Source organism: Arabidopsis thaliana, chromosome 5 (assembly GCF_000001735.4).
Source record: "Arabidopsis thaliana chromosome 5, partial sequence".
Classification (NCBI taxonomy): Eukaryota; Viridiplantae; Streptophyta; class Magnoliopsida; order Brassicales; family Brassicaceae; genus Arabidopsis; species Arabidopsis thaliana.
Window position 1 is genome coordinate 21,440,520 of NC_003076.8, and position 26,792 is coordinate 21,467,311.

General features: G+C 34.0%; 4 protein-coding genes and 3 long non-coding RNA genes across 9 annotated transcripts; 2 read left to right on the forward strand and 5 right to left on the reverse strand.

The window, feature by feature from the left end:
• Positions 1-4,273: 4,273 nt before the first annotated feature.
• Positions 4,274-6,723, reverse strand: AT5G52890 (AT hook motif-containing protein). 2 transcript variants are annotated; one of them, NM_124667.5, is made up of 3 exons: positions 6,490-6,723; positions 4,991-5,722; positions 4,274-4,906 (listed from the first exon to the last, which is right to left on the reverse strand). In NM_124667.5, exons 2-3 carry the CDS (start codon positions 5,676-5,678, stop codon positions 4,521-4,523), a joined length of 1,074 nt encoding a protein of 357 aa, NP_200101.2. In that variant the 5' UTR covers positions 5,679-5,722; positions 6,490-6,723; the 3' UTR covers positions 4,274-4,520. The 2 variants fall into 2 exon arrangements, with proteins under 2 accessions (NP_200101.2, NP_001190525.1); NM_001203596.2 differs by having other exon boundaries at positions 4,274-5,722.
• Positions 6,724-8,469: 1,746 nt separating this feature from the next.
• Positions 8,470-8,768, reverse strand: AT5G07915. Its single transcript, NR_143041.1, has one exon. It is a non-coding gene; the product is annotated as an other RNA (long non-coding RNA).
• A 456-nt stretch (positions 8,769-9,224) lies between these two features.
• Positions 9,225-9,643, reverse strand: AT5G07925. The gene has a single exon (NR_143042.1). It is a non-coding gene; the product is annotated as an other RNA (long non-coding RNA).
• Positions 9,259-9,567, forward strand: AT5G07935. Its single transcript, NR_143043.1, has one exon. It is a non-coding gene; the product is annotated as an other RNA (long non-coding RNA).
• A 2,279-nt stretch (positions 9,644-11,922) lies between the features above and the next one.
• Positions 11,923-13,461, reverse strand: MAKR6 (membrane-associated kinase regulator). Its single transcript, NM_124668.3, has 2 exons — positions 12,474-13,461; positions 11,923-12,381 (listed from the first exon to the last, which is right to left on the reverse strand). The coding sequence occupies exons 1-2, from the start codon at positions 13,171-13,173 to the stop codon at positions 12,374-12,376; spliced, it is 708 nt and encodes a 235-aa protein (NP_568780.1). The 5' UTR covers positions 13,174-13,461; the 3' UTR covers positions 11,923-12,373.
• Positions 13,462-17,014: 3,553 nt separating this feature from the next.
• On the reverse strand, positions 17,015-22,808 carry ATIM (timeless family protein). Of its 2 annotated transcripts, none has more exons than NM_001345015.1 (17): positions 22,349-22,808; positions 22,105-22,264; positions 21,716-22,025; positions 21,493-21,633; positions 21,229-21,415; positions 21,007-21,137; positions 20,669-20,884; positions 20,269-20,435; positions 19,970-20,048; positions 19,363-19,857; positions 18,904-19,274; positions 18,671-18,778; positions 18,293-18,466; positions 18,135-18,203; positions 17,837-18,052; positions 17,669-17,755; positions 17,015-17,543 (listed from the first exon to the last, which is right to left on the reverse strand). In NM_001345015.1, exons 1-17 carry the CDS (start codon positions 22,638-22,640, stop codon positions 17,255-17,257), a joined length of 3,492 nt encoding a protein of 1,163 aa, NP_001330129.1. In that variant the 5' UTR covers positions 22,641-22,808; the 3' UTR covers positions 17,015-17,254. The 2 variants fall into 2 exon arrangements, with proteins under 2 accessions (NP_001330129.1, NP_200103.1); NM_124669.3 differs by having other exon boundaries at positions 17,108-17,543; positions 21,007-21,126; positions 21,284-21,415; positions 22,349-22,730.
• A 139-nt stretch (positions 22,809-22,947) lies between these two features.
• PKP-BETA1 (plastidic pyruvate kinase beta subunit 1) lies at positions 22,948-26,361 on the forward strand. Its single transcript, NM_124670.3, has 12 exons — positions 22,948-23,403; positions 23,586-23,873; positions 23,960-24,125; positions 24,215-24,349; positions 24,473-24,583; positions 24,682-24,770; positions 24,953-25,015; positions 25,108-25,283; positions 25,381-25,483; positions 25,581-25,729; positions 25,806-25,914; positions 25,986-26,361. Exons 1-12 carry the CDS (start codon positions 23,161-23,163, stop codon positions 26,091-26,093), a joined length of 1,740 nt encoding a protein of 579 aa, NP_200104.1. The 5' UTR covers positions 22,948-23,160; the 3' UTR covers positions 26,094-26,361.
• Positions 26,362-26,792: the final 431 nt, after the last annotated feature.

A 26,792-nucleotide genomic window follows, 5' to 3' on the forward strand; every position in this document is an offset into this window, starting at 1 on the left:
ATTGAGTTGTAACAAAAGGCTAATTACGGGTTAATTCCACTTTGCATATTTTTTGTTGTTTCCTTCAAAAACTACTAACAAAATGTATCACTTTACACGCCATCTTCATCTTTTAGAGGCGGCTTTTCAGTTATAAAAACAATTAAAGAGTCAAATGAAAAAGATATGTAACAATAATTAATATATACTACCATATGCTTAAAACAAATCTTACGACAAATTACAGCACTAAGAGCATACAAATGATGCCAAATCATTGCTCTCTAATCACATACGTTTATTATATATACTAAGTTAAATATAATCAACTACTTCTCAAATAAATATGAGTCTAGTTAACAATATATAATCTGCTTTGTTGATCAATAAATTTGAAATTAAAAATACCACAAAAATGAAAACAAAATATATTGTTTTTACAACCACAAATTTTTCATGCATGTATGAATGGTATAATCGACTAAAATTAAAAATTTTTTTGAAGTAATGACAAAATATATTCAAACCAGTATACTTGAAACAACATGTGTGTGCATGTATGTCTCTTGTCTGTTTCTAATGGGATTGAATTACCCAGTTTCTGTGGTTAATGGTATTGAAGGAAAGTGCAAAGTTGTTTTATAGACAATGATTCACATTTTGCATCACAATTAAGAAGAAAACGTGTATATGTAGTATATAACTGATATTCAAGTTTATCTTACATCATCTTAAATCATCCGTACAAAAAATTAGGTATACAGAATTATAGAATATAAGTCTCTTATGCTATCAAAACCTGAATTATAGAAATGTACTTTTAGTTATTTTGGAAGACGAAATAAAGTTAATGTTGCATAGGTCAGGAATTTTTCATTTAAATTCGGTGGATATTTAAGAACCATTGATTTTGTCTGTGCTGTATTATATGCTTTACACATATATAGTGTAATATAATATTTGTGTGGCCAGTGAGAAAACTAGTCTTGACCTGGATGACAATTGGCATGTTTCTTGATGTTTTAGTCTAATTCAAAGTACCAATAAAATAATATCTAACTATCTAAGTGCATACCAAAAAAAAAAAGTATATCTAGGTTTCGGCCTAGTTGCAAAATAAAAATTAAAAATCCAAAGCAAAAAAAAAGTATGAAGTATTTTTTTTTAAGTTCATGGGAACCAATTAAAGATTAATAAATTTACCAATATATATTATGTAGAGAAAAATATATTAAAAATCTCCAACTCGATCACACGATTTGGTCCCAAAAAACCAAAAACAAATTACCCATAACTATATTAAATGTTCAACTTTTGAATTGAGTTAGTCGAACTAGTTCAAACGTTAGCCAAATTTAATAGTGTTAAGTTCGACTAACGTTGGGTATATTCAGCCAAATCTCAATTTGGCCAAAACGAGCAAGTTAAATAGTTGCACAACGAGTAACTCTTTCTCGAAGCGCTGGCCTCATGGGTAATATGGTATGTTATTAAACTTTCATCTGTGATTACTACATCAAACTTTGATTTGTAAAATTACACACAAAAAAAAACATGTTTCCAAAATACATGCGCTAAGGTTTAAGGAAAGAAAAAGAAATGAAGTGATCGGACATTTAAGATAGTTTTACAAATTAAACACACCATAAGCCTGCAGTGATTATTACACATCTTAAAAACCAGTTTTTGGTTCGAAAATGGGTACAAGTGGGATACACATTGCATGGTCAATGTGATTTATTTCCAATTCATATTAATTTGTCTGTTGTGACAAGTGGATACACACTTTGCTTTCAGTTATGTTAACAATTCATTGGTAAAGTCTTATATGTTACATCCTTTTTAATTTTAAAACATGTAAAGTTGGGATTTTGTGTGTGTGTGTGGGGATCTCTAACTTAAAAATAAGATCACATGCCAAAAAGCTGTTGAAAAATAAGAACAGAAAAGGTTCAATAAACTATTATCTTTTTCTGCTACTAATTCATATTGGATCTGGTATGGTCTAAGTTTCTTCTAAGAAATAGAGATTTCACTAAGACAAAGAATAGTTTCTTGAACAAGTGTAACAACCCTTAAGAATCCTATGAAACAAAATCTTATTATAAAATCTCATGTCTTGCAAAAATATTTAAAGATTTGGATTTAATACTTCACTTGTTCTCACTAACCTCTAAAAATATCGAATGCATGTATATTCCAAATTGAGTTGCTATTTATTCACTTAATCAAGTATAGTTGCATATTCCTAGACGTTGCCTTTATCAAGACATCCCTTTCTAGCGTTTTTGGCATAATTTCCCAAATCAGCATCACATGCTTCTTTTCTGAAACCAATTTATTTTAGGGAAAATGTGATCTAAATATGATTTAACTTTAGATGACACGCAATACGACCCAACCTTTCCACTTCGCCACTAAGTCATAGTCTCCCATCGGCAAAGCAACTCTTTGATCTTTCTTCCACACATTATATTCCTTGAACAATTTTTTGTGTGTACAATTATCTTTCTTTAGCAAATGCAAAAGTTGAAGTATTATAATCAATTCATAATGATTTAAACCAATTTTATGATGGTCTCTAATGGGTTTTTTTTTTTTTATGTTATGGTGTCAAAGAACCATGATACGAGTTCTTTCTTCTACGATAGCAATCATACCTCAAAAATTAGTTTTGATTAATTTCGGGAATACTCTAGTTATCAAAATGTAAAAGTGGGAAAATTATATGGATTGCACGAAAAATAGTCTTCATATTAATAGTTATTGACGTCTATAGTCCCACTACAAAATTTTGTTGTTGTATCCACTAAGAAGTTAGGCCATCATCTCCTTTTTGTGTATATGTCCATATTAAGCCTAATTTTTTTTTTATTGTTAAAGGTTTTCGTCCGTCAAAATCCAAGATTGCCAATATTTTTAAAGAAATCTATGAAGAGTGTGATCTATCAAAAACTGTTTTACTATACATCCATGAATAAATAATAAACTTATGAAAACTAATTGGTAATGAGAGTCTTATTCAACAACAAAATGAAGACTGACGCAGTAACGAGAGTGTGGAAGACGAAAGCCAGTTTTATGGACCATCCTGCTTTGGATTCTCCAACCTCTCACCCCTTCTCTGTCACAGACTCACACATCACGCATCTAACTATAGTTCCCAATTCATTCTTGTCGCATATATATATATAATTTTTGTCAACTAAATAAGTAAATTAGCAGGCATGAACCAATTTGGAAATGTGAAACCTACAAATGAGAATTTTTAACCCTAATAGAGGTTGTAATTTTGGCTAATCATGTGTGTGTTTTTTAACTTGAGCGTCGGAGAATTTTCGATAATATCTATTCCAAAATTATCCTATCGGTGTTAGGTATGTATGATATGTTTGCTCTTTAGAGGGCTTACTGCTCTATAGTGAGTTCCTAAAACTAGCAAAACTTCTATCCTAAGTTGATCAATCTATTCATTCTTAAATATTTGCATGATTCATAAGATTAAGATAAATTAACAAAACCCTTTGATTAACCTATTTGGTCTCAATGATTTTTCCTCATACATATACATTTTTGGCATGTCGTCAGTGAATATTGTTCTGAACACGATCAACAATTTTTGTTTATATTTATCAAGTGATTTTCTAATTTTGAATTTAAAAGTATATACTTCCAAAAATAATGAGTTGTGATGGGACAAAGAAAGAATGAGACGAATACCAAACTACATTTCAAGGAACAAATACACTTTTTCATAACATTAACCTTTGAATATCATCAAAGGGCCAAACCAGTAAGAACTCACACTTTGAGATCTCATGTCTTTTTTTTTGGATACGTCTTTGTCTTTGTCCAAATCTTAACTCAACATTACCTGGTTTTGGACCTACTATCTTTTAATTGGTTCCTCTTATTTTGTTTTCAGCAGTTTATTTCTATGTTATGCTTTACAAAAAGTGACAAATATTGGGATCCAATTAAACATTATTAAGATACGAATCTTAGATCTAAGTCACGGAGCGAGAAGAAAACAATAATTCTGTGAAATAACAACAATTGATATTAAATAACTTTGTGAAGATTAATTAACCAAAAATACTTTGTCTCCTACTCTCATGTATTCGGCAACAACTCTGATGTTAACATTTGTATCGAAATACCCAGGGACTTCTTATTTCGGCCCACATTTGGAGTCCAGTTGATATGGCCTTCTTAGTTTAGCCTATATCACCAAAACCTCTTCATACTTTCATATTTGGCATCAATATTTCGAACTGTCTTCGTGAAAATGGCAATGTGAGAGAACCACGAAAGTTGCATTACCGTGAAGGAAGAAAAAGAAACTTAAGGCAAAAGATTTAGCCTAAGAATTTTTAATTTTTGGCACAAGACCAAAAACAAAAATGCCACAAAAGAGAGAAGAAGAGAGAGCCTACTAAGAGTTTGCTACTAACTATTCTAACCAAAAGGAGGGAAAAACAAAAAAAAACTGTTCACTTCCTCAATAATACCAACAGCTTCTTTGATGCTGCATCCACTTTTCAAGAATCATTAGCATCGACTTGTGTTGTTGCCACTGGGAAGCCGCTCTCTGAAGCTGCTGCATTAGAATCTTCTGGTTCTTTTGCGATTTCTTCTTTTCCTTCAAAAGCATTTGCCAAGAACCCGCTCTTTGATGAAACAGACTGATCAGGATTTGCTTCAGTAGCAATGCCTGATGCACTCATGTTCTTGTTGCCAAGCTCTAGCTGAAGCTCCTCTGGCACATCTTCAACAGTAGAAGCCGGTTTTTCCTCCATTCCACGAGGTTCAGCATCTGCAGGAGTTTTCTCATCCTCTGTTCCTGATCGTTTAGTTTGATTCTGAAAGAGTTCAAGGTTCAGTGTAGAGCTGGATCCAGTGGCCTGCGTTCGCGACGTTTCAGGTGCTGAAAAGAAATCAACCAAAGTAGTAGAACCTTTAGCAATTGAATCTTTAGGTGAAGTAATAGTGACTGTAACTGCTGTCTTACTTGCTGCACAAGCTTCGGATCTCAGAACAGTATGATCTTCTTTGGGTACGCCATCACTACCAAACTGTGGCATGAGAGAGAGGGTTTGGCCTGCAGGTTCAATGACTTTACCCTCTGCAGAAGAGCCAGCAACATCTTTCATCAGTGTATCAATAGGATCATTCCTCTCACCCATAGCCACAGAACCAACACCCGCATCCCTCATTGGATGATCATCAGGCAGCGATGTGGTGCAAGTAGCAGACTGGTTCTTATCAGCGATCAAGGCATCTGTTTGAGGCTCAGAACCGATGTCATCAGTTTGATTCCCAGCGTTTTTCTTTTCCTGAAGTGGAGTTTGTTGGTATGAAGAGGGAATTGGGATATCATTTCTTGCATACATCTTAGCTTGGGGAAACAAATCAGTTGCTGGGGTAAGTGGAGTGACTTTCTGAGGTAAGAAAACAACGCCTTTCAATTGCTTTTCCGTGTCAGCAACCTTTACATTGAGAAAATAGCCTGCCTCAAAAGAACCTTCAACCACACCAGAAACAACTCGACCTATCAGATTCTCATCAACAGGTGGGTTCACTGGTTGCTGAGTCTGGCTTTCGTCTCTGCGAGGACGACCTCTTTTTCGCTTATTGGTAAGAGATGAGCTCGACCCTTGATTCAGTTGATCCATCTCCATCTTCTCTGGGATATCCATGATCTTTCAACTTTAAAACCTTCTTCTTGATCAACAATAGTCGTCTAGCAAAAAAATCAACAAAAAAGTAAATTCTCTTAGTTTCATTAGTGTTCTCATAGTTACCATTATTTAACAGAAAACTACACAAACCCAAACTTCAATCATTATCTATCTGAACAAAGCACCTATTCATCAATTTTCAGAACAATCAAACAGAACGACAATTCACATAACAGCAAGCGACGGAAACAAGATCACATTATAGCCTACAAAATCGACTATTAGCTTGACACTTCACTAACTTTATCCTCAAAGATAGATGACAATGCAAAACTGTGATTGACTTTTAACATAAAGAACCAAGTTACCATTTTGTTCAATCATACATATACGTCAGTAAATCCCCAAACAGTAACCTTTAAGGAAATGCAACTTCCTCACAAGACAAATAAAGAAACTTTAGATTCAACACTTCAAATCACAAACTCTCGTACTTCAGAAAGACAATAAAAATGATTCTAAAATCTTCTATATTCCTCATAAAGCAAGAAAAGAATCAATTTTTAGCTCCCCATGAAATCAAATCAAAATAGTTTATGATCAGATGGATTATGTATAAGCCACGGAAACAAGAATCTCAACGATTACAAGATAACCAAAGGAAAAAAGGAAACCCTGTAAACACAAAGTATTCGAGAATCTAAACAGAAACAGAACAACGAAGAGATAAAACCTAGATTCCAACAATAACCTAAAAATTGATTAATCAACCAAGAAAACGAAAAATTTCCCGGCAAAATCAAACTGGGGATATAAAAGAAACACTCACCGATTAGGTTCGCGACGGAGAGAAATGTTTGCTTCCAAAAATCGAAGGGTTTTTATATTTTATTTCGGAGGGGAATCACCTTCTCTAACGTTACGGTGAGAGGAATGAGTAGAAATATACGAGCGTAGACGTATTCTGATACGTATTCGTAGATTTCTCCGTTATACGGTTCGTCGCTTCGTCTTCTTCCTCTGTTCTCTTTTCTCTATCTCTCTCGGCGTTTTTGGTTTTTGGGGAATTGTGTGGAAAATAGTTTATTATTATAATTTGAATTTAAATGGGCTGATTATGGGTTTCCTTATTAAAGCCCAATAAACTCTTATCCAAATACAATTCGTTTTGTTAAGGCTTTGTGTTGTAAACACAAAAGTGACAAAGAAAGAGCTTAATAGTGAATACATAAGGAATTTTGGAATTGTGAAATGGAAAAAAATAATGGGGATTATTTTTAAAGAGAATAAGACATCATGTTTTTTTTCTAGATAGTCATGTCTAATTGTGTTCTTTTTAATTTTGAATTTTTACTACTGATAAAATATAATATTTGCTTAAGATTATAATTTGGAATCCGATCGACCCTCAAAGTAAGATTAAAACAAAATAAAAATAGTACAAGTTTATAGTGGTTTATTTTTAATCTGAATATTACATCCAGTGAATTTTTGGATTTTTCTTTAATCAAATTGACTTTTAAATATATATTTTCTCTTTCAACAAATAAAATAAAAGTTTTTAATGTACACAATACAAGTGATGTCAATTGTCAAATATACATATATACACATAATACAAGTAGAAGCAAACAATTATGTAGTTATATTGTCTCAACCTTTAGCTCTTATGTTTTTTTTCCTTTCGTTTTTGTTAATATATTGGTGTCACATCCTTATCTATGTTTCGTTGAAGAAATGGTGTAGATGATGCTCGGATTACAAGAAAAGCCAGGAGAAAATGAGGGAAATTATGTAATTTTGTCATGGAGAATATATGCCAAAACTAATTAATATCTTATCCACATCTCTTTTCAAACGATTCCCTTGGTCTACATTTTTTTGCACATTAATAATATATTATTATAAACATATATACAAAAATCACGTAAATTTGTGAGAACACATATACATGAGTTGCTTAATCGAATAATATGACAAGTTAACGAATTGATTCTCGCCCGACAAAAGGCATTAAATTAAGATAATGGTTTCCGTTGGCTTATTTTGTGAATCTAATCAATCTTTCCGGCCAAATATTTAGTAAATTATGACTTGAAGCAACATAACCCTTACATCATTTTTTTGGAAATTTCATATTTTACAAAATAAGAAAGAAAAAAAATTGGTCAGCAATTAATTACTTTTTCTAGTACAATGACTTGGTTAATCATGATCTAGCTAGTTCTAGTGTTTCCTTGTCGGGATTTATTGGCATATAATTATAACAACACATAGATTTGGTTCCTTCTGAGATTTCAAATTGAGTTTTTGTTGCTGCTCTGTCCAAAGATATGTTAAAGATCTAAGTGATTGAAGTCTAGAATTCAACATCGGTCAAAATTTATAAGATGTATTCTTGACGACTATAGTATTTATTTCTTGGCTACAAGTTTCTGGATTAGTTCCAATCTATAAGATATCCGAGTTAAGAATATCCTACTGTAGTGTTTAATATTTACTGTATATTGTATGGAAAGTTATATACTTAATGATTCGGACGACGTGTGGCTAGTATTTTTGAAGTATGGCTAGTGTTATAGATGTTACTTTTTGTCTGATTATTTTGCAAGAAAAAAAAAATGTTGGTTTGAGATATATAATATTAGTTGGTCTAGTCTGGGACTTGATTAGCTGTGATGTTCCTTCTCGTAATGTACCATACCACGACCAATAACGTCTGCTTCGAAGCTGGTTCAACTCTCTATTATGAAATCAAAAGGTTTTACTTCTTCAATCATTTTGTTCTCTTCCATTTCTGTTTTATAATATGAAAGTTAGTAGTGGTGACGTGTAGGAATCATGCATGTTGGCATAAGGCCGATAAACAGTACAAGTATACACCAAATACGTTACGTGCAAATATACATCTCTCGGATCGTCCAACTTTGATTTAGACACGAATGCAACTTAAGGGACAAGTTGGAAGCTAAATCGGTTGAACCATGAGCCAGCCTTTGGAAGAGTCAGACAATTGTTCTGAGTTCGATAAGGACTATATTTGTTTTTGTTCGGATCTATGGTACGTTCGAAGAGATAGATAAATGGATTTCACCACGATTTTTTTATTTCAAAAGAGTTGATATAATAACCAATCAAATCTTTAGATTTTATTTTCTGACCGGTCAAAATGTGATCTAACGCTGTCGACCCAAGTCCAATGTATTCTAAAAATACTAAACTCTCTCCATATCAAATTATTGGTTTCTTCACATTCATTAGCAACGAGTTATCTCTCTAGATCACAGTTTGATCGTTTATGAATTTTTGTTGTTGTTGTTGTAATTATCTCCTAACTTAGACACATGCAAGACCTTAATTATCTAAAATTGTATTGTGAATTGTTTCGTATGATTTCATAGTCATTATATTATCTGATTTAAAATTTGTAAAAAGAGTACAACATTGATCTTCCACGTAGATAATTCAATTGATTTATTCGTCCTTGTGTATGACTATCTATTGTGAACAGTTGGAAAAGTCGTATTTCTTAAAATCATTTGTGATAATCAAATCAAGAATCCCATACACACGTAAAGAAAATCCACAAACTTCTTCTCTATATGAACAAATCAAGCGTTGAAATTGACGACGGATACCGAAAACATAAATACATGAATCTAGTATATCTCTCTCTCTCAATAGATTATGACAAAAGAAAAATGACCATATAATATGTTCAAGTGTTTTTGGTCCCCCAAGAAGAAGAAGACGAAGATGAAATAAGAAAGAAGATGAAAAGAAATGAGGATAGGAGATAGGAACAGTGTCACGAGGAATGCTTTGGATCTTCTCGGAACATATCTTGTCTATATGTCTCCTTGTTTTGTCTCACCAGCACGTGAGATTACAGTTTCTTCCTCTTCGTTTACCCAATTATTTTTCTCTCGTTTTTCAAAGTTTTGTGTGTGTCACACTACACAAGCGGCTTATCCGTATTAAGCTTTGGTTTTGTTGCCTAATTTCTCTATTTGCATTTTGTCGGTTATATTCGGTATAGGGATAAGAGATCCTAGGTGATGTTTAGAACATCTTGAGTTTGAATTTGTCTCCACTATAGTGTGTGGTTTACATTAACAAGAAAGATATTTTTGTTTCCCCTTCCCCTTATCTTGTTCACATATAGCTTTAGAATGCCAAATTAGGTTTTCCAACAAATTCTAATGTCTCTAGCTGATTTATGTAAAATAAGCATTGGTCAAATGACTTCAAACAAAAAAAATGGAAGAAACAAAAGCAAAAACAAATAAAATTAATTATTTTAATTTGAGTCAATTTTTGTTTTAGGTGTTGTCATTTTTTGGTTTTAAAATTTGCCATTTTTTTCTCGAATGCACTCGTTCTTAATTCCTATATACATATGCTTGATAATTAGTTGAGAACGAATTTATTCAGAAAATTTTGACTTTTTCCTCTAGCTATTTGGTAACTCCTAGTGATAATTTTCAATTCAGGGATTAGGGTCCTACATGCAGGTAATTCTGGCTTTTTTCTAGCGTTCCACACCAATTATCTCACTTTACAAGCCAAATAAATAATAATTGAATGTTTAATATTTTGACTATAGTTTGGTTGTAAGATTTGGATCTAGATGCAATGTAACCAATGAAATTTATCTGTGCATGTACCCCCAAAATTTTCTTGAACCTATAAATTTACAGAAGAGGAAAAATGATGCCTAGGCAAATCTTTTTGCCTGTCTTTTTGGGTGAATATGTCCTTTGCTACAATAATTTTAAGCATTAGAATATCTTTTTAAGAATATATTTTTTTGGTTTGGAATCCATCTTGTCTCTAATGTTATAGGGTCTATTTAATATTTAATTCCTTTATATATAAATGGCAAATCTTCTGCTACAAAGTTGCTGCAAAGATATGGGCAATTTTGTTTTACTAAAAGTGAATTACTTTAAATTGGTCCTTAGTCTATAACTCTATATATTCGAACTTAATGCACTTTCTTATACATTCCGCTTACATGAAAACCATAGGGTTGTCCCCTTCCGCATTATAGACTACATTTATGCAGCTTTAGCTATAATGTGATACAGCGATAGATATATGTATCTACCATATGATCTGTGAAAAAAAAAAAATCTACCATATGATCTTATAATGAAAATGAAAATGCAAAAGCAATGTGATTAGTACACCGAATTTCTCGGAGTTTAAGTTAGTGTATGGGTCTTGTATAGGTTAGGCGATTTATTTGCTAAGTGTGTTTTCTCTTTTGTTGATTTCTTATACACGTTTTTGGTTTGCCAACACGTCTTGAAGCATTTTAATAAAGTGTGTTTGTTGCCAAAAGAAAAAAAGAACACGGAATTAAGCAATGTGTAATCTTTGATCTTATATAAATCAACATGGATTAATAGACAATAGACATATATTGATAGTTGCCAACCAGAAAAACATATATATGATGATGATAGATATATGTCTTGACAGCAAAAATGATACATATCATGTCTCATTTGGTTTCTGTTTTATATTAATGGAAAGTAACTATTAAAACTTTAGAACTGATAAACCATGGTTGTAGGCGATCAAATTAAGATATAGAATTTAAAGATTTCAAATATTCAAAAGTAAATTACTAGTAAACAGCTCATATGATTATTTCAAATATATACAAAGATCAAATGTTCAGTAATGCATTTACGTTTGGATTAATCCGCATTATACGTCTATACGAGACGTAACCGTGATGCACTCCTGAATTTTGTAATACTTTTTGGATAGACTAAGTTTTGAACCCTAGATCTTAGCGTCAAGATTCTTCATTTTTGTACTTAACCCAATGGTAAAGGATAACTGCAATTTTTCTAATTAGAAGGATTAAAATTCTATGTCATATATTTCTAAATATTCCCACTTTTTTAATTTATAAATATTATATTATAGATATACACATTTCTATATCATATGGCATATTTATACATGTGATAGATTGTAGATTGTCGGTATTTTAACTAATCCTACAGAAAATGCTGAAGCTTCAGGACAAACACAATGATACAAAACGAAAGAATATGTAGATCACGAAATCCACCTACTTATAATATATTTTGTACCAAAATGCTATATTGATGTGGTGAATCATATTTGGTTTCCTTCTTTTTAGCTCGATTTAATTATTTGACTGACAATTATGATACAAAAGAGTTCAATCATGCATGATGACATCTCCGTATGATCTCTAAGACAAGAAAAGACAAAATATGCACAAAAAGTAAGAATATTCAAACACAATTGGACCAGAAATTAAAAGTAAACATGGGTAGGCACTTATAGTTTTTACCCCATATATAAAAAGAAACTATTTAACTTACATGATTGGAATATACACATATGGAGAAAAAAAAATAGCCAAGAAAATCTGAAAATATTTTCTTGATTCTGCTTGCAGCCCCATATATATTTCTATAAATGTGCCCACTCATGTAAAAAAACAAAAACATTCTTGATCCACATCAGATGACACATTCACATGGATCATTCACATCAATCTCTTTAATTCAAGAGAGAGAATCAACAAAAAGACACATCACAAGTTGCTCCCTCTCTTTCTCTCCCACTCCATGTGTAACGTGTTAATGCAATTTGCTTATTCTCTCAAGCTTAATATTCTCCATCTCTACTTCTAACTGCTCCTCTTCCATGGATTATTCTTCTTATTTCTCTGTTAAAATTAACATAAAAACAGATTAACAAATAATCATAAACAATTTATAAACTAAATAGAAAATGTTAAGTATATTATCTATTTCGTACCGAATGATTTCTTGCAATGAAGAACGGCTTCGTATATAGAGCTCTCAGAGTCACAAGACCTTCTCCAATAATAATCATCAGCAACACTTATTCTTGGCGACGACGTCATTTCATCAGAATAAACTCTGCTCCTACACGAAGTCGTTACACGGATCCTCGAATCCATACCGATACTTCCCGTTGTTACAGCGGATCTACATCTCCTTAATCTCTTACACAATGGCGTCAAGAAATCAAGATACTTCAGCAAAACCCATTTGGACACTCTCCTCAGCTTTCTTGAAGAAGTAGGAGAAGGCTTGCTGTTAAGGCCACGTGTATCAATCTTCTCCGATGTTGTTGTATCCAACGGCTCAGATTCTTCCTCGGTAGCCGCGGACGTGGGCTTTAATCGATAAGGCATAACGTAGCCGTCACGGAAGAGCTCGTCGGCGTGAACTAAAGAGTGATCTTCGTCGGAGAAAGAGACGAAGTTATCGAACTTGAAGCTACTTTCATGAGATGTTTTGATGAAGAATCTTCTAGAAGGAGGCAATCTTGGATCCATCTCAATGAAGGAAGAAGAAGAAGATGAATCTTCGTATGTTTGATGATGATCATCAATGGTAGCTTCTAAAGAAGGAAAGTTAACTAACCAACTGTAAGAGAAGCTGTCAATTGGAACTAGTGGCATTGAAGCTTCTTGCTTACCTTCTTCCATGGCTGCTTCTCTTTTTTTTTAATAGCTTTTTTTTGTTATGGGATATGTTGTTGAGTGTGTGCAGAGAAATTTGTTTGAGACAAAACAATTTTTTGAATTGGGAACATATGTTTCAGTGTTTATATATAGAGAGGGACATATACACATAATTTTATTTTAATTTAATAACGGTAATATATAAATATATATGTGGTTAGTTTGGTAAGAAACAATAGATATTAATAATTGGAAAGGGAAAAAAGAAAAGAAAAGAAACATAAGAGTTTGTGAGCCCATACTAACCTCTCATTATGTGCTGTTGCCTTCACTCCTTTCCTTTTTTTTTTTAGTTTTTGTTTTCTCTTTTCTTTTCGAATATAGGGTTATTTTAATTATATTCCCGGTGGCAACATAATTATATTTTAATTAGGAAGATCATGATATGAATGACGTTATCTCCTCTCCTAGAGCATGATTATTTTAATTTGTTTAGAGAGTTATCCACAAATCAGAAAAAGACGATGCATGTTAAGTATTGACACATATCTCATGGAACTAATTGTTTTGATAGACAAAGAAAACACAACTATGAAACGAATATGTATAGGAAAAAGCAAAAATAGCTGTATAACGTTTTAAGAAGAAAATTTCCAGAGCATTAATACAAATGAAGAAGGACCACGAGTTACAAATGGGAGAAAAGAAAACTAAAATAAAAAAAGTCTATTTCGTGAATAAGGAAAAAAGTTGAGAAATGGGAGAGGAGAGGAGAAAGAGAGGGGGAGAGACAGAGGTCCCGGGAAATGTCGGGGTGCGAGACGAATGTTGTCGAAAGATTAGGGGACAAAAGCCGAAATCAGAAAGTGACGTGGAGACTCATCAAAGTCTTATCTCTGGGGCCATTTTTGCATGGGTTACGTTTGAGAGAACTCGAAATAAGGTTTTAATTAGTAATACTCCGTATATTGAGAAGTGCATTTAATGATATGAATCTCTCAAATCTCCAAGGGAATGTTTGTTGTTGGTCGTCTTTTGTTAACACAAGGTATAATAATTAATAACCTCGAGACATAAATATCTCCCTACTTTTAGATACGTTTATTAATTATGCATGGTTTCTACAACAACCAATTTTTTTTTTTTTTTAAAGATATTTAATAGCGAAAAGAAAAAACAGAAGATATTCAATTTTACAAGACAATGTCTAATAGGTTATTTTGGATTTAGGCCCATACAAATCTCTTTAGATTCCAATCCACATACACCAAATCGGACAAAACCAACTCCGGTTTCAAACAGTGTAATTGTTCCATTTAAATGACGATATTATAAACCTTAATCTATCAAATGTGTACATGGACATTATTGTTGCAAACTTGGATCCACACTTAGGAGAAGGACCAATTTTGAAGAAAAAAATAAAGACTGATAATGAATAAAAAAGAGAGACTGAAGTTTGAATCATTACAGTCAAAGATGGAATATTTAGTCTTTTTTTGTAAGATAAATGATTTAGATCGCAATAAAGATTTTCATTTGTGTCCAGTAAATTTAATCTTTCCCTTTTTATTCACACGCCATATGAAAAAACACTAAATAAAAGCAGATAGTATAGACAGCTTTTTATAATTGTAACCAAAAAACAAAAACAGCTTTTCAAAAAACCCACCGAAAAGGTGGTTATTAGCTTGACCACAATCAAATATACTAAGAACGTATTCGTTGCATTTTCGACTTCGTCTAGTGAATTACTAAACCTTTGCATTGTAAGTATATCTCTAACCAACTATATACATACACAATTATTATTTTCTACTATGACACGATGGGAGATTCAATTCAAAGTAATTGTTTGATAAGGTTCTATACAATTTAGACCCACTCAGCAAAAGTATTCAAAGAAGAATGTGGACTATATGTATTCAAAGAGTTTAACATATCTGCAGGACCGGTCCATTGTCTTACGCAAATAAAATATTTATGCCTTCTATTTTTTTTGCATAATCACAAATAATAATAATCTATAAAAGTTATACTAAAACTTTATACAACAGTTTTTTTTAATTTTATGAGTATTTTGTAAGCAAAAATTGAGGAAAATAAAATAAAATTATATTCTTTAAATATACCTCTATTTAGATTTTTGCCGGCAAAACCGTTCGTGAAATTCACATAATCGAATTTTTTAAACATAGTTGTCTTAATGAATAGTAAAGCCAACTCATTTATTTGATTAATCAAAATCTTTTTTTTTTATTTTGTAATCAAAGTTCAAGCACCTTACAATAGAAAGTCTTTGATTTTTTATTTTGTAATCAAAGTCTTAGAGTTTAAGATTTATTTTTCTTAAATCTAAAATTTTACTAAACTAAATTTATTAACAAGACATTTTATTAATTTAAAGAGGTTAAAGAAAGATAGTGAATGAAAAGCTTAACAAATATAAATATATAGAAAATGCCAATGCCACCAACTAGAAAGTCGGTGAGAGGATTATTTCATGGTCTACTAAATCCCAATTGAAGCATTCCTTTCATCGCTTATAGTTCATAGGTGCACTTACCGCTCAACATAATCTAAACAAAACGAAGCTTTCACAACCCCCAAAATAAGCATAATTAACTTTATGGTAAATAAGCAGAATTAACTTTACCGTGAAACTTTCGCAACCCCCAAAATATATGAGACTCTTGACGGACTTCTGTTCCCTTAGATCCTCAATAACCGCATCACATCTGAACGATTCGCAAGTGGAGAGAAGGTAGTGAAGCTGCTAGACACTTGAACTTGATATATTTGTCTAGATCAATTTGATGTGGAAACCCAATTTCATCTATCCAATGTCCACTTTTGCTTAGGGATTTAGCTGATCTCCTAAGAAATTCCTTCGAGGTGTCTTCCATGTCCATCAAACTTGATTTTTTGTTCAATAAGAAAGAATTCAGATTCCTATAAACTTGCTGCACAAGTTAATTCAAACAAAATAAACCACATATTGAGATCATAAACTAACTGACATCCAGGCCCTAAAGCATCTGCTTTAGGCCACCTAATGGAAAATATATACTAAACGTTAGGCCACACGTTTGATAAGTTCACTTTAGTCTCTTGGTTATGATGTACCTCCTAGTTGTAATTAGTTAAAGAGTTCGAATCTTTGGTAATACAATTTTTGTTACTCTTTTTTCCCATTTTTTTTGTCAGTTCTCGTTTATTAAGTTTTACTTTAATTTTTTTTTTTCGTCTTAAGTTTTACTTTAATTAATCTTTTTTTTTAACCAATAAAATCTCTAAATATTTTATTTAACTTGGCAAAATAAGCCTTATTATTATGTTCTTATTTCTTCAAACAAAACTGAAATTTTCTATATATATTTTAGTATTTAAATGATAAAAAAAATTACGTTAATTTTTATATAAAACATTATATTATTTTACTATGTTTTAGGCCACAAAAAGCTTAGGAGCGGTCCTGCTGACACCTATTTGAAGTCAAAGAACACCAATCCATCAGAAAATTTCAAACACTGTTTTCAATTAGGAAAAATCGAGTGTATCCAAGGTAAGGTTTATTTAGCCACAAACAATCAAGAAATTAATAAACTAGAATTACTGCATGTTCTCATATACTCGTTCAACTATACTTAAAATTAAGATCGGTGTGTGCCAACAATCAAATCACAATTCTGACAATAAGGTTTTATCTAGACAGTGAACAAATACAGAGGAAAGAAGCCCAAAAACAGAGAATCATGAAGCCAACGTATATTTTAAAATAATAATTTCAAGTTATGATTATTTATGAAGAAAACGTGGCTATCAAGCAAAACACATTAACTTGCGTTGGATTTGTAAAGAAATGAACAACTAAGAGCTTGCTTCTTAAAAGCTCGATAAAAGAGTTTCCAGAATTGATAACAAGTCAAAACATAGAGCAACAATATGACAAAACAAAGACTAAAACACCAACTATTTTCCAATGAATTACAGTATATTACTAAATGTAACATGAAAGTTGAATTTCTGGATTTTTTTATTATTGTGAGATACCTTGCATTTATATAACAAAGATATGGATATAATCATATAAGTCTTGTTATCTTCAATCATCCTCATCGTCCTTATCAAGTACCATCTTCAGTTTCCTTCTACTAAGCGGGCTTTGAGTGAGGGAGGCACCACCAGCTGCAGAGTCATCACCCCAATCTGCTAACTCGTCATCCTCTAGTTCATTATCTGATGAAAGGTTTGGATCTTCTGGCAATGAAGTTGAAGGACCATTGTCGCTGATGTGAACGTCTGTTTCAGATTGTCTACTTTCCCTGGTGATGTAGCTTTGATCATTGTCCTCTTCTTCCCCAGCGGTAGGCTCATGCAGACTAGTTTCATTCCTAATTACAAAAAGTGTGACATTTATGAGACTTACTAGTGAGATCTAGCTCAGAAGTTCGTTTTAGTTCTGAGTTAATCTTGTCTATAGACCCGATGAGAAGTCAAAATGAGTGGAGAGTTTTACCTTTCTGTGTTGTCTTCAGAACCTCCTGGAGTGATCTCATTGATTGATCCTGTTTGCTGCTTGTTCTTCTGATTTTTCCTGCTCTTCCTGCAGAAGAAGACAGCTCTCAAGCATCAATTCACATAGTTCAAGAAACCAAGTTTGATCTTGTTATAAATATTTAGTTACCTGTTCTTGAAGGCTAGTAATGTTTCATCCTCGGATTCATCTGCTGAAGAATCATCATGGTCATCTTTCAGCATCATGCCAGCTTCAGACTTCTTACCACGGGGAAGACGGAGACCAAGTTGCTTTAATTTACGTGAAACCTGGGCAGTAGTATATGTATTTTCAGAGCCCAATTCACTGGCAATCAAATAACAACAGCGCTTTTCGTCCTTGAACCTGCACATACACAACAGTAGAAAAACAATGGAGTCAATAAAACTCGTGCACAGAAGAAAAGGAGATGAAATTTGACACTCACTTCTTGTATAATTCCTTAATAAGCGTTTCTTGTTCTTTGCTAAAGGAGCTCACTCTCTTTCTGGTGTTTCTGTTTCAAAAGCAGTAGAGGAGAGCCGTTAAAATCCAAAACTAAATGAGTGAAGTTTGGAAATTCTGTAAACTCTAAGAGACACTCACGAAGGTTGTGCTAACGATGTTGCATCCAGGTGATCAGTACCTCCACGCCGAAGCCTTTTCCTTGTTTCTAGACCTAGCTGTTTAAGCTTGTTGGTTACTTGTGCAGCAGAAATTCCACCATCAGGAACCAAATTTTCAGCAATAAGCCGGCTGCAATTTTTATCATCTTTGTACCTACAAAAAAATATTCATTATAAGCAACCAATTGAACCAAACTATAGCATATCATAGCTCATATGCAGCAATCTGGAGTTTACAACTTCCAATGCTCATAAAATCAATGCTTATACTACTAAATTAAGAAATAGTGCACTTTATAGAGAATGAATTGTGTTATATTTCCTTCACCAACTACTTCGCGCATCAAACAAAACATACCTGTCATATAGGTCTTTAATTTTTATATCCATATCACCATCAAGAACAAGTCTTCGCTTTCTTTTAGATGGTCCTGCAGATTTATCTTCCACCATGTCATCATCCTCACTGCAGCATGAAAAAGTCACAAGCGTTAGCAAATAAAAATGAAAAGTATCTCCAGCTGACATAAGGTATAAACACAAGTATCATAAAGGGGAGATTCTATTCTATCAAGTGAAACCATTTCTTACTTTTGAAATCCTTGATCATAAGAAATTACGACATCAGCTTCATCATCACCTAGAGCATCTGCTAAGCTTCTGTGAGCCCATCCTTTGTCTGATGATGTACCAAATTCCTCAGTTCCTGAGAACTTTTCTTGATTACCCATTTGTTTTCTTAGATGGCCAAGCTCATGCAACATATATTCAGCATTTATGTAATGGCATTCTTTGCGAGTCTTTGAGAAGAGAATTTCCACAAAGAGAAGAGGCTGTGACTTCATTTTCTTCAACATATTTCTAACCAGATCTGTCAGGAAGGTAACTATGTTCTCATAGTCTTTGCAGGGACAAACTTTCTGCTCATCAAGGATCTTATGGAATGTTATTAGAAGTGACAGCTGCAAAATTAACCCAATTATGTATTAAGGAAGATGCAAAACAATAAGAAATAAATGTATCAATCTGGGAGATTATTTAAACCCTAACCTGATACAACATGGGAGCGAGCTCCAAGTCTTCTGTAATCCTTCGTAAAATGCTTATTACGTGGTGATTCGTCTGTTTTGGATTGCTTTTGTAAAACTTAAGCAACCAGCATAGGTTTTGAATAATGCTGTTGCTGGCAAAAGCAGAAATAAATGTGGAAACCTTAAAATCAACTTCATCTGTTGCAGTTTGCTCTTCGCCATCAGAAGAATCATCACTGCCGCTAGACAGATCATCAACCACATTATTTGACTTCGGGCTGTGCATTTGTTGAGTTTCATCAGTTTCAGTCTCTAGGTTCGATGCCTCTGGTTTATTGGGAGGCACATCCATTGGTCCATCCTCTGTTGAAACTGTTGAATCAACCATCGGTATGCTTTTTGCTGTGCTAGCTTCGTTTGAAGTACTTGGATGATTTTCAGACAGTTTATGCACTGTGGCCTCCTTATTTCCCTTGGGTTTTTTCTTTCTTGCTTTCCTTGATTTTTTTGAAACCTGTGGCATGAAACAGACATTTGGTTGAAATATTGCATTAGTAACACTTTACACATGTTACTAAGCTTTGTATATCATCCAATCGGAGTTTCATATCTAACCAGTTACATACCCTCAAAGTTCCACGCCCTTGAAGGTTTTCCATAAGGCCTACAATTATATGGATGCTTTCCACCAGATCTCCAAGCTCACTGGCAAAAAACAAAGCAACCACAAGCAAGTTAATTTACGAAGTTAGGTAACTGTCAAGTACAATCATACTAGAAAAACATTAAAATGAGCTTTTCAACTGAACATTTAACAAGTCTAACAAGCATATACAGGTTTACACAAATTATATGTATCACATATTGCAAGATACTACATGACAGCAAAATTCTGGAATTATAAGAAACAGAAGCAGAGGCCAACCTCTTAGGTTGCTTGTGCGTGTCAAAACTTCTCACCAGATTCAGGATGAACTGACACATCCCTTGATCAGTCTGGTCATAAAACAACTTATACAGCAAGATGCGGACAGTAAAAGCTTCCTTAGAGTCTTCAGGTAGCAATTTGATCACCAGATCTAGTAAGCAAAGCTGCATTGGAAAAACCACGTGAACAATGAACACCATGAGTATACTAGTTTCTGGATAAAATGCAGAAGGAAATGACTATCATTTCTCCATTTCTCCATCTCATAAACCAATGATACTTGCATATGTCTAAAGAAAAAGATGAGCTACAAAAACCATTTAAAAAGCAAATAGGCGGCAGAAGAACAGTCTTAGGGAACTAGCCAGTAAGAGATTAAAGCATGCATATTGCATACCATGGTTTTCACAAGAGAGCTTGCTGCAGATAGAAACTTAAAATCTTTAGTTTCTTTCAGACCATCAAATGCACAGCGCCATTTTGAAATGACAAGCAAAAACATTCTGTCGTTAATTGTTGCTGCAATCGGCGCACAAATGTCACTCTTGGAAAAGTTTACTCCAGCCTTCTGGTTGGTAGTGAGTTCAGAGGTTTCCTCTGTTTCTATTGCTGGCTGAAAAAAAAGCCAGACAATCATAAAATTACCGAGATTCAGCCTTGTCGAAATGAAGGAAAAATAAATGCATAGCAACTTAGACCAATGAGAGACAAAACCAAAGTAGCTCAATTACTCACACTAGAAGCCGAAGACTTGTGAAACTGAAAAGAGGTGATGGACTGAGCAACTTGGAAGAAAGTAACAATGTCGCTATTTTGAATGGAGGGATGCTCCTTTTCAATATCTTCACATAATGACTGCATCAGAACTAAGAGATATGGTACGCTGGCATCAGCATCAGCATCAGGATACTTAAAACCAAGTATAAACAAAAGAGGTTGTTATATTGTGTCATCTACCATTATATCCGCCTGACATAAACTGATTGATGAAATCATGCAGCAACTTCAAAACTTTGTCATTTGTCACAGACATTGGTCCATGTTCCCAGACAATCTTTTCGGTGGCTCCACGACCTTGCTGAGGCTTAAGCATTGTGCTTTCCGTAGTAGAAGGTATTCCCTTTAGTACAGCTTTAGTGCCATCCTATCAAAAATCTCATTCAAGTTACATAACTATTTACATAAACCTAAAATTTTAAGCATCATTGCGAGAAACAATACCATGGTAACCCGGGTGAATGTCCCACCAAATTGTGAATGACGCTGATTCATATTATTGAGTCTTGCAAGCTTTCTTTTAACTTCCTCCTCCTTCATTAATGTCTTCAAACTATCTACAGAAGCTTGTTTCCCCTGATCCAACTGCAAAACAAAACATGATGATCGACGTCAGCATCAATACCAACAATCTCAGGAATCATATTGATCCAGTTGAATCATTAACCTTCTCAGGAGCCTTTGCAACGAGCTCCATGTCTTGACCCAAGAGAATATAATGATAAATCTCAAGCAGAAGTAAGTTGTCATGCCTCAACAAACTATTGAAACCCTCAATAGTCTGAGTTATCACAAGAACTATATCCATCACATTCTCACGAGACAGAACTTCGAGAAACTGATCCCTCAACGACAAAAAGTAACAAGTAGACTCTCCAGCTTTCTGAATCGGAGATACATCATGAATAGCAAGTAAATTCCTGAATAAAGTAAGCACAAGCTGAACCAATTTCCAATCTTCCTCATTGAATACATCTCTGTAAAGCATAAATAATATCAGTAAGAAAGAAAAAATCGTTTTGCATTACTTAACACAACAATGAGTTTCGAACTTACAATTCTAAGTTCTCAAGAGGAGCTTCAAGCAAAGACACAATCACTGCAACAATATTACTAAAAGTAATTGCAGATTTCAATCCCCATAGATACTCTAACTGCTGAGGAATATCATCTGAAGAAGGCTCTATAGGCATTGTAAGAAACACCAACACTTTAACTGAACAAAAACAGATCACAATCTCATCAGAAAAATTACAAAGCATCACACTTTTATTTAAGGGCAACAGAGCAAACTCAGTACCTGCATTTAAAACTAAGTTATGTTCATCTTGGTAATGCTCAATGATCGGAATCAAATCTTTAGAGACTATATTCCACGCACAGACTTGTTTGAAAACTTCTCTGCTCTCAGGATCGTCGCGTCTCAGAAATCTCAGTAAATCTTTCAAATTGTCGAGACAGTACTCGCTTTTCGAGTACCCAATTCTTCTTCTGTCTTCGTCTTCCTCGGGAAGACCCAGATCGCTGCAGATTACTGATAATCCTTCCAAATCTATCTTCTTCTTCGTTGAGATTCTCTCCTCCACATCCATTTTCTTCCGCGGAATACAAAAATGAAATAAAAAATCTCAATGAAATTAAGAAGAGATTTTTAGCGAATCAAAACGTAAACTTCGAGAAATCAGAATTCGAAAAGGCTCAGCTTCTCTGTATCATCACTAATCTCAAGTGATTAGGGCTCTTGTGAGCGCGAATAGCTCCAGACAGTTTCCCGCCATTTCGCAATCCTCAAAAGTTACAAGTCAAACTAAAACACCGAGATTTGGCCCACATGGTCTAAATGGGCTTATAAATTGGTCCAAAAGTACGAGTTTAAACGCCGTCGTTTTGGGTTGTGTCTTATTTTGTTTTTTTCTAAAAATTAATTTAATTTTCCAACTACTTAATGATTTGTCATGCTTCTTCGATACGAACTAAGCACTTCTTCTCCGCCTTCGTAAGTTCCGCCGAAAAGAACCAAATCCTTCACTACTCTGTCTCAGCTTTCGACCTCTCTCTTCTCATTCCTTTGCAACTTCTCACTTCTCGAATTCCTTCTCTTCAAAATCAGAAATGGCTCAAGTGGTTGCTACCAGGTCAATTCAAGGCTCGATGTTATCTCCCAACGGTGGATCTGTGTCTACAAGATCCGAGAAGCTATTGAAACCAGCGAGTTTTGCAGTGAAGGTTCTTGGCAACGAAGCAAAGAGAAGTGGAAGAGTCTCTGTAAGAAGCAGAAGAGTGGTTGATACTACTGTGAGATCCGCTCGTGTTGAGACTGAAGTCATTCCTGTTTCTCCTGAAGATGTGCCTAACGTATGTGTAAGCTTATGTTCTGTATTGAAGCTGCGTTTTTTATTTCTGGGTTTTGAGTTTTGTAGTAATTGAGATAGCATTTCAATTTGATGCGTTATGTAACTGTTTCAATCTGTAAAATTGAATTTCTTTTGTCTTTATGTGAGCTGATGATAAATTTGTTGTCTTACAATGTGGATTAGAGAGAGGAGCAGCTTGAGAGGTTGTTGGAAATGCAGCAGTTTGGTGATACATCGGTAGGGATGTGGTCGAAGCCGACAGTGAGGAGGAAGACAAAGATTGTTTGCACCGTTGGTCCGTCGACCAACACACGAGAAATGATATGGAAATTGGCTGAAGCTGGGATGAATGTTGCTAGGATGAATATGTCTCATGGAGATCATGCTTCACATAAGAAGGTTATTGATTTGGTTAAAGAATACAATGCACAAACTAAAGACAACACTATTGCTATCATGCTTGACACCAAGGTTTGTTTTTGTTTCCTATTTATCTATTTACTTGAGAGTCTCTATGTCCATGTATCGCCTTTGACGATTAGTTTCATTGTTCATAGGGTCCGGAAGTTAGGAGTGGAGATTTACCTCAGCCAATTATGTTAGATCCTGGTCAAGAGTTTACCTTTACAATTGAGAGAGGAGTCAGCACACCAAGTTGTGTCAGTGTTAACTATGATGATTTCGTTAATGACGTGGAAGCGGGTGACATGCTTCTTGTTGATGGTATGTACATCTTATTATTTGGTGTACAAGGGTTTTACATCTGCTTTAGTCTTTTCCAATATATTGATGGCGCTTTTACTATGTTGTAGGTGGTATGATGTCGTTTATGGTGAAGTCAAAGACCAAAGACTCTGTCAAATGTGAAGTTGTTGATGGTGGAGAACTTAAGTCAAGGAGACACCTGAATGTCCGAGGAAAGAGTGCAACTTTACCTTCAATCACTGGTTCGAATTTTCTGTTTACCCTCTTTTTCACTTTTTCTTGTTGCTTTGGTTGAAGTGTTGCATATTTAAGTCTGAAAGATCTTACTCTGATGCTTATTTTTTGTAATTATTTTCTTGCCGCAGAGAAGGACTGGGAGGATATTAAATTTGGAGTGGAGAACAAAGTTGACTTTTATGCAGTTTCCTTTGTCAAAGATGCTCAAGTTGTACACGAGTTGAAGAAATACCTTCAAAGTAAATACTTGGAACCTATTCCATCCTAAGTGAATGATTTGCCTATGATATTTCCTTTTTGGTCTAACCTTGAGATTGTTTGTTACAAATATTTGCAGATAGTGGTGCTGATATACACGTGATAGTGAAAATTGAGAGTGCAGACTCCATACCTAACTTGCACTCCATTATCACAGCATCAGATGGGGTGATTTTTTCTGTCAACCTTGTCTATTTTGTTCTTCTGACTTTTATATGTCTTACAGTATGTAATCTCCTTATGTGAGAGCAACTGATTGGATGTTGTTTTGTGAAACAATAAATATATCATATGGTTGGAATGGCTCTTGTGCATGTGATTGTCTAATTAGATTTGTGTATGTCTTACAGGCAATGGTTGCAAGAGGTGATCTTGGTGCAGAGCTTCCAATTGAAGAAGTCCCCATTCTTCAGGTTAGTACTTGCCTCTCATTTTTAAGATAACCCAGAGAAGGAGATTTAGAACTTGTTGAAGTTGAAACTCTTGATTTTAATTTGTTATACAGGAGGAGATCATTAACCTGTGCCGTAGTATGGGAAAAGCTGTTATTGTTGCGACTAACATGCTTGAGAGTATGATAGTTCATCCAACTCCAACCCGGGCAGAGGTCTCAGACATTGCTATCGCTGTTAGAGAAGGTGCTGATGCGGTAATGCTTTCAGGAGAAACTGCTCACGGAAAGTAAGTGGCAGTATCTTTTCATGTACTCTATTGATTTAGCTTATAATGGCATTGAATGTTTATTATATGCATGAATCTCAACTTTACTTGATATCAGGTTCCCATTGAAAGCTGCTGGAGTGATGCACACTGTTGCATTGCGAACAGAAGCAACCATTACTAGCGGTGAAATGCCACCTAATCTTGGTCAAGCCTTCAAGGTAAGCCACGCCTGATTTCCTTGTCTTGAAACTCTGCACCATTGAGTCTATTTGTTATCTAATCCAAAATAACAAGAACATTTTTTTGCTACTACAGAACCATATGAGTGAGATGTTTGCATACCATGCAACCATGATGTCAAACACACTTGGAACTTCAACTGTTGTCTTCACCAGAACCGGTTTCATGGCCATATTGTTAAGTCACTATCGTCCTTCCGGCACAATCTATGCCTTCACAAATGAGTAAGTATTTCATGTTTATTCTTTTAGAACAATGTATTTTGTCGTAGGAACTCACAGTAGAGGTTTTGCTCTGTAGGAAAAAAATACAACAAAGATTAGCTTTGTATCAAGGTGTATGCCCCATATATATGGAGTTCACAGATGATGCAGAAGAAACTTTTGCTAATGCTTTGGCTACATTACTGGTAAATTTTTATTGCCCCTAGCTTTTGTTAGTGTTTTATTGGGGCTAAAGAGTTAACTTTGGGTGAAACAGAAACAAGGAATGGTGAAGAAGGGAGAGGAAATAGCAATCGTACAGAGCGGTACACAGCCAATCTGGCGATCTCAATCGACACATAACATCCAAGTCCGCAAGGTTTAAAGCTTCTTTTAAGATGGGATGTCTTTAATATGTAGAACCTCGTTTTTGGTTATAATTTTCGTTGCATGTCTCTCTTCTCTTGTACTATTCACACTTGTTGTTTGCTGTATCTTCTTCTTCAGTTTGCTTTGCTACGATTGTGGTTTTTGGAGACATTATAGCTCATTAACTGTTTGTGAGACCAAATGTGTCAGAATCCGCTATTACACACCTAGTTGTCAACATTCACTACAAATAATATGGACTTTAACGTCGGTTTAAGGCATCCAATAAAACTGACGTTATGTTTCTCTTTCCTCGTTTTGTCGACCAAAAAAACTGACCCTAAATGTAAAAAACGAAATTTACTACTAGTAAAAAATGCCAACATACAACTGACGCTTTAGTAATGACATTTTATTATCATTCATACTAATTATCCAGAGAAAAATCGTTTAAAATTAATTAATGTCACAATAAAATAGTACATATAGAGATCAAAGTTTATACTTTAATTTTAAAAATGACCATAAGAAGTGGTTAGTCTTAAATCTAACTGTTTGTTCTAAGCTCCTTTTTTATAGACACATATAATCGGTCTGATAAGAAATAATCTTATTAATATCGTAAGTATATTTTGATATGCTATTTGTGAGAGTAAGAAAGTTTCTCTTTAATGAAGATTTCGTACGTGAAAATAAGAGATTTAACTAATTTGGT

Bases quoted from the DNA above. Each gene is read 5' to 3' on its own strand.
- AT5G52890 (NM_001203596.2), bottom strand. From the start codon at position 5,678: ATGGATATCCCAGAGAAGATGGAGATGGATCAACTGAATCAAGGGTCG.
- MAKR6 (NM_124668.3), bottom strand. From the start codon at position 13,173: ATGGAAGAAGGTAAGCAAGAAGCTTCAATGCCACTAGTTCCAATTGAC.
- ATIM (NM_001345015.1), bottom strand. From the start codon at position 22,640: ATGGATGTGGAGGAGAGAATCTCAACGAAGAAGAAGATAGATTTGGAA. The intron at 21,416-21,492 runs GTATTGTTTCTC...GATTTTTGATAG, and splicing joins CATTCACCCGGGTTACCATG to GATGGCACTAAAGCTGTACT. The intron at 17,756-17,836 runs GTAACTAAATAT...CTTCTTCTGCAG, and splicing joins TTACTAGCCTTCAAGAACAG to GAAGAGCAGGAAAAATCAGA.
- PKP-BETA1 (NM_124670.3), top strand. From the start codon at position 23,161: ATGGCTCAAGTGGTTGCTACCAGGTCAATTCAAGGCTCGATGTTATCT. The intron at 24,584-24,681 runs GTAAATACTTGG...AAATATTTGCAG, and splicing joins GTTGAAGAAATACCTTCAAA to ATAGTGGTGCTGATATACAC. The intron at 25,730-25,805 runs GTAAGTATTTCA...TTTGCTCTGTAG, and splicing joins ATCTATGCCTTCACAAATGA to GAAAAAAATACAACAAAGAT.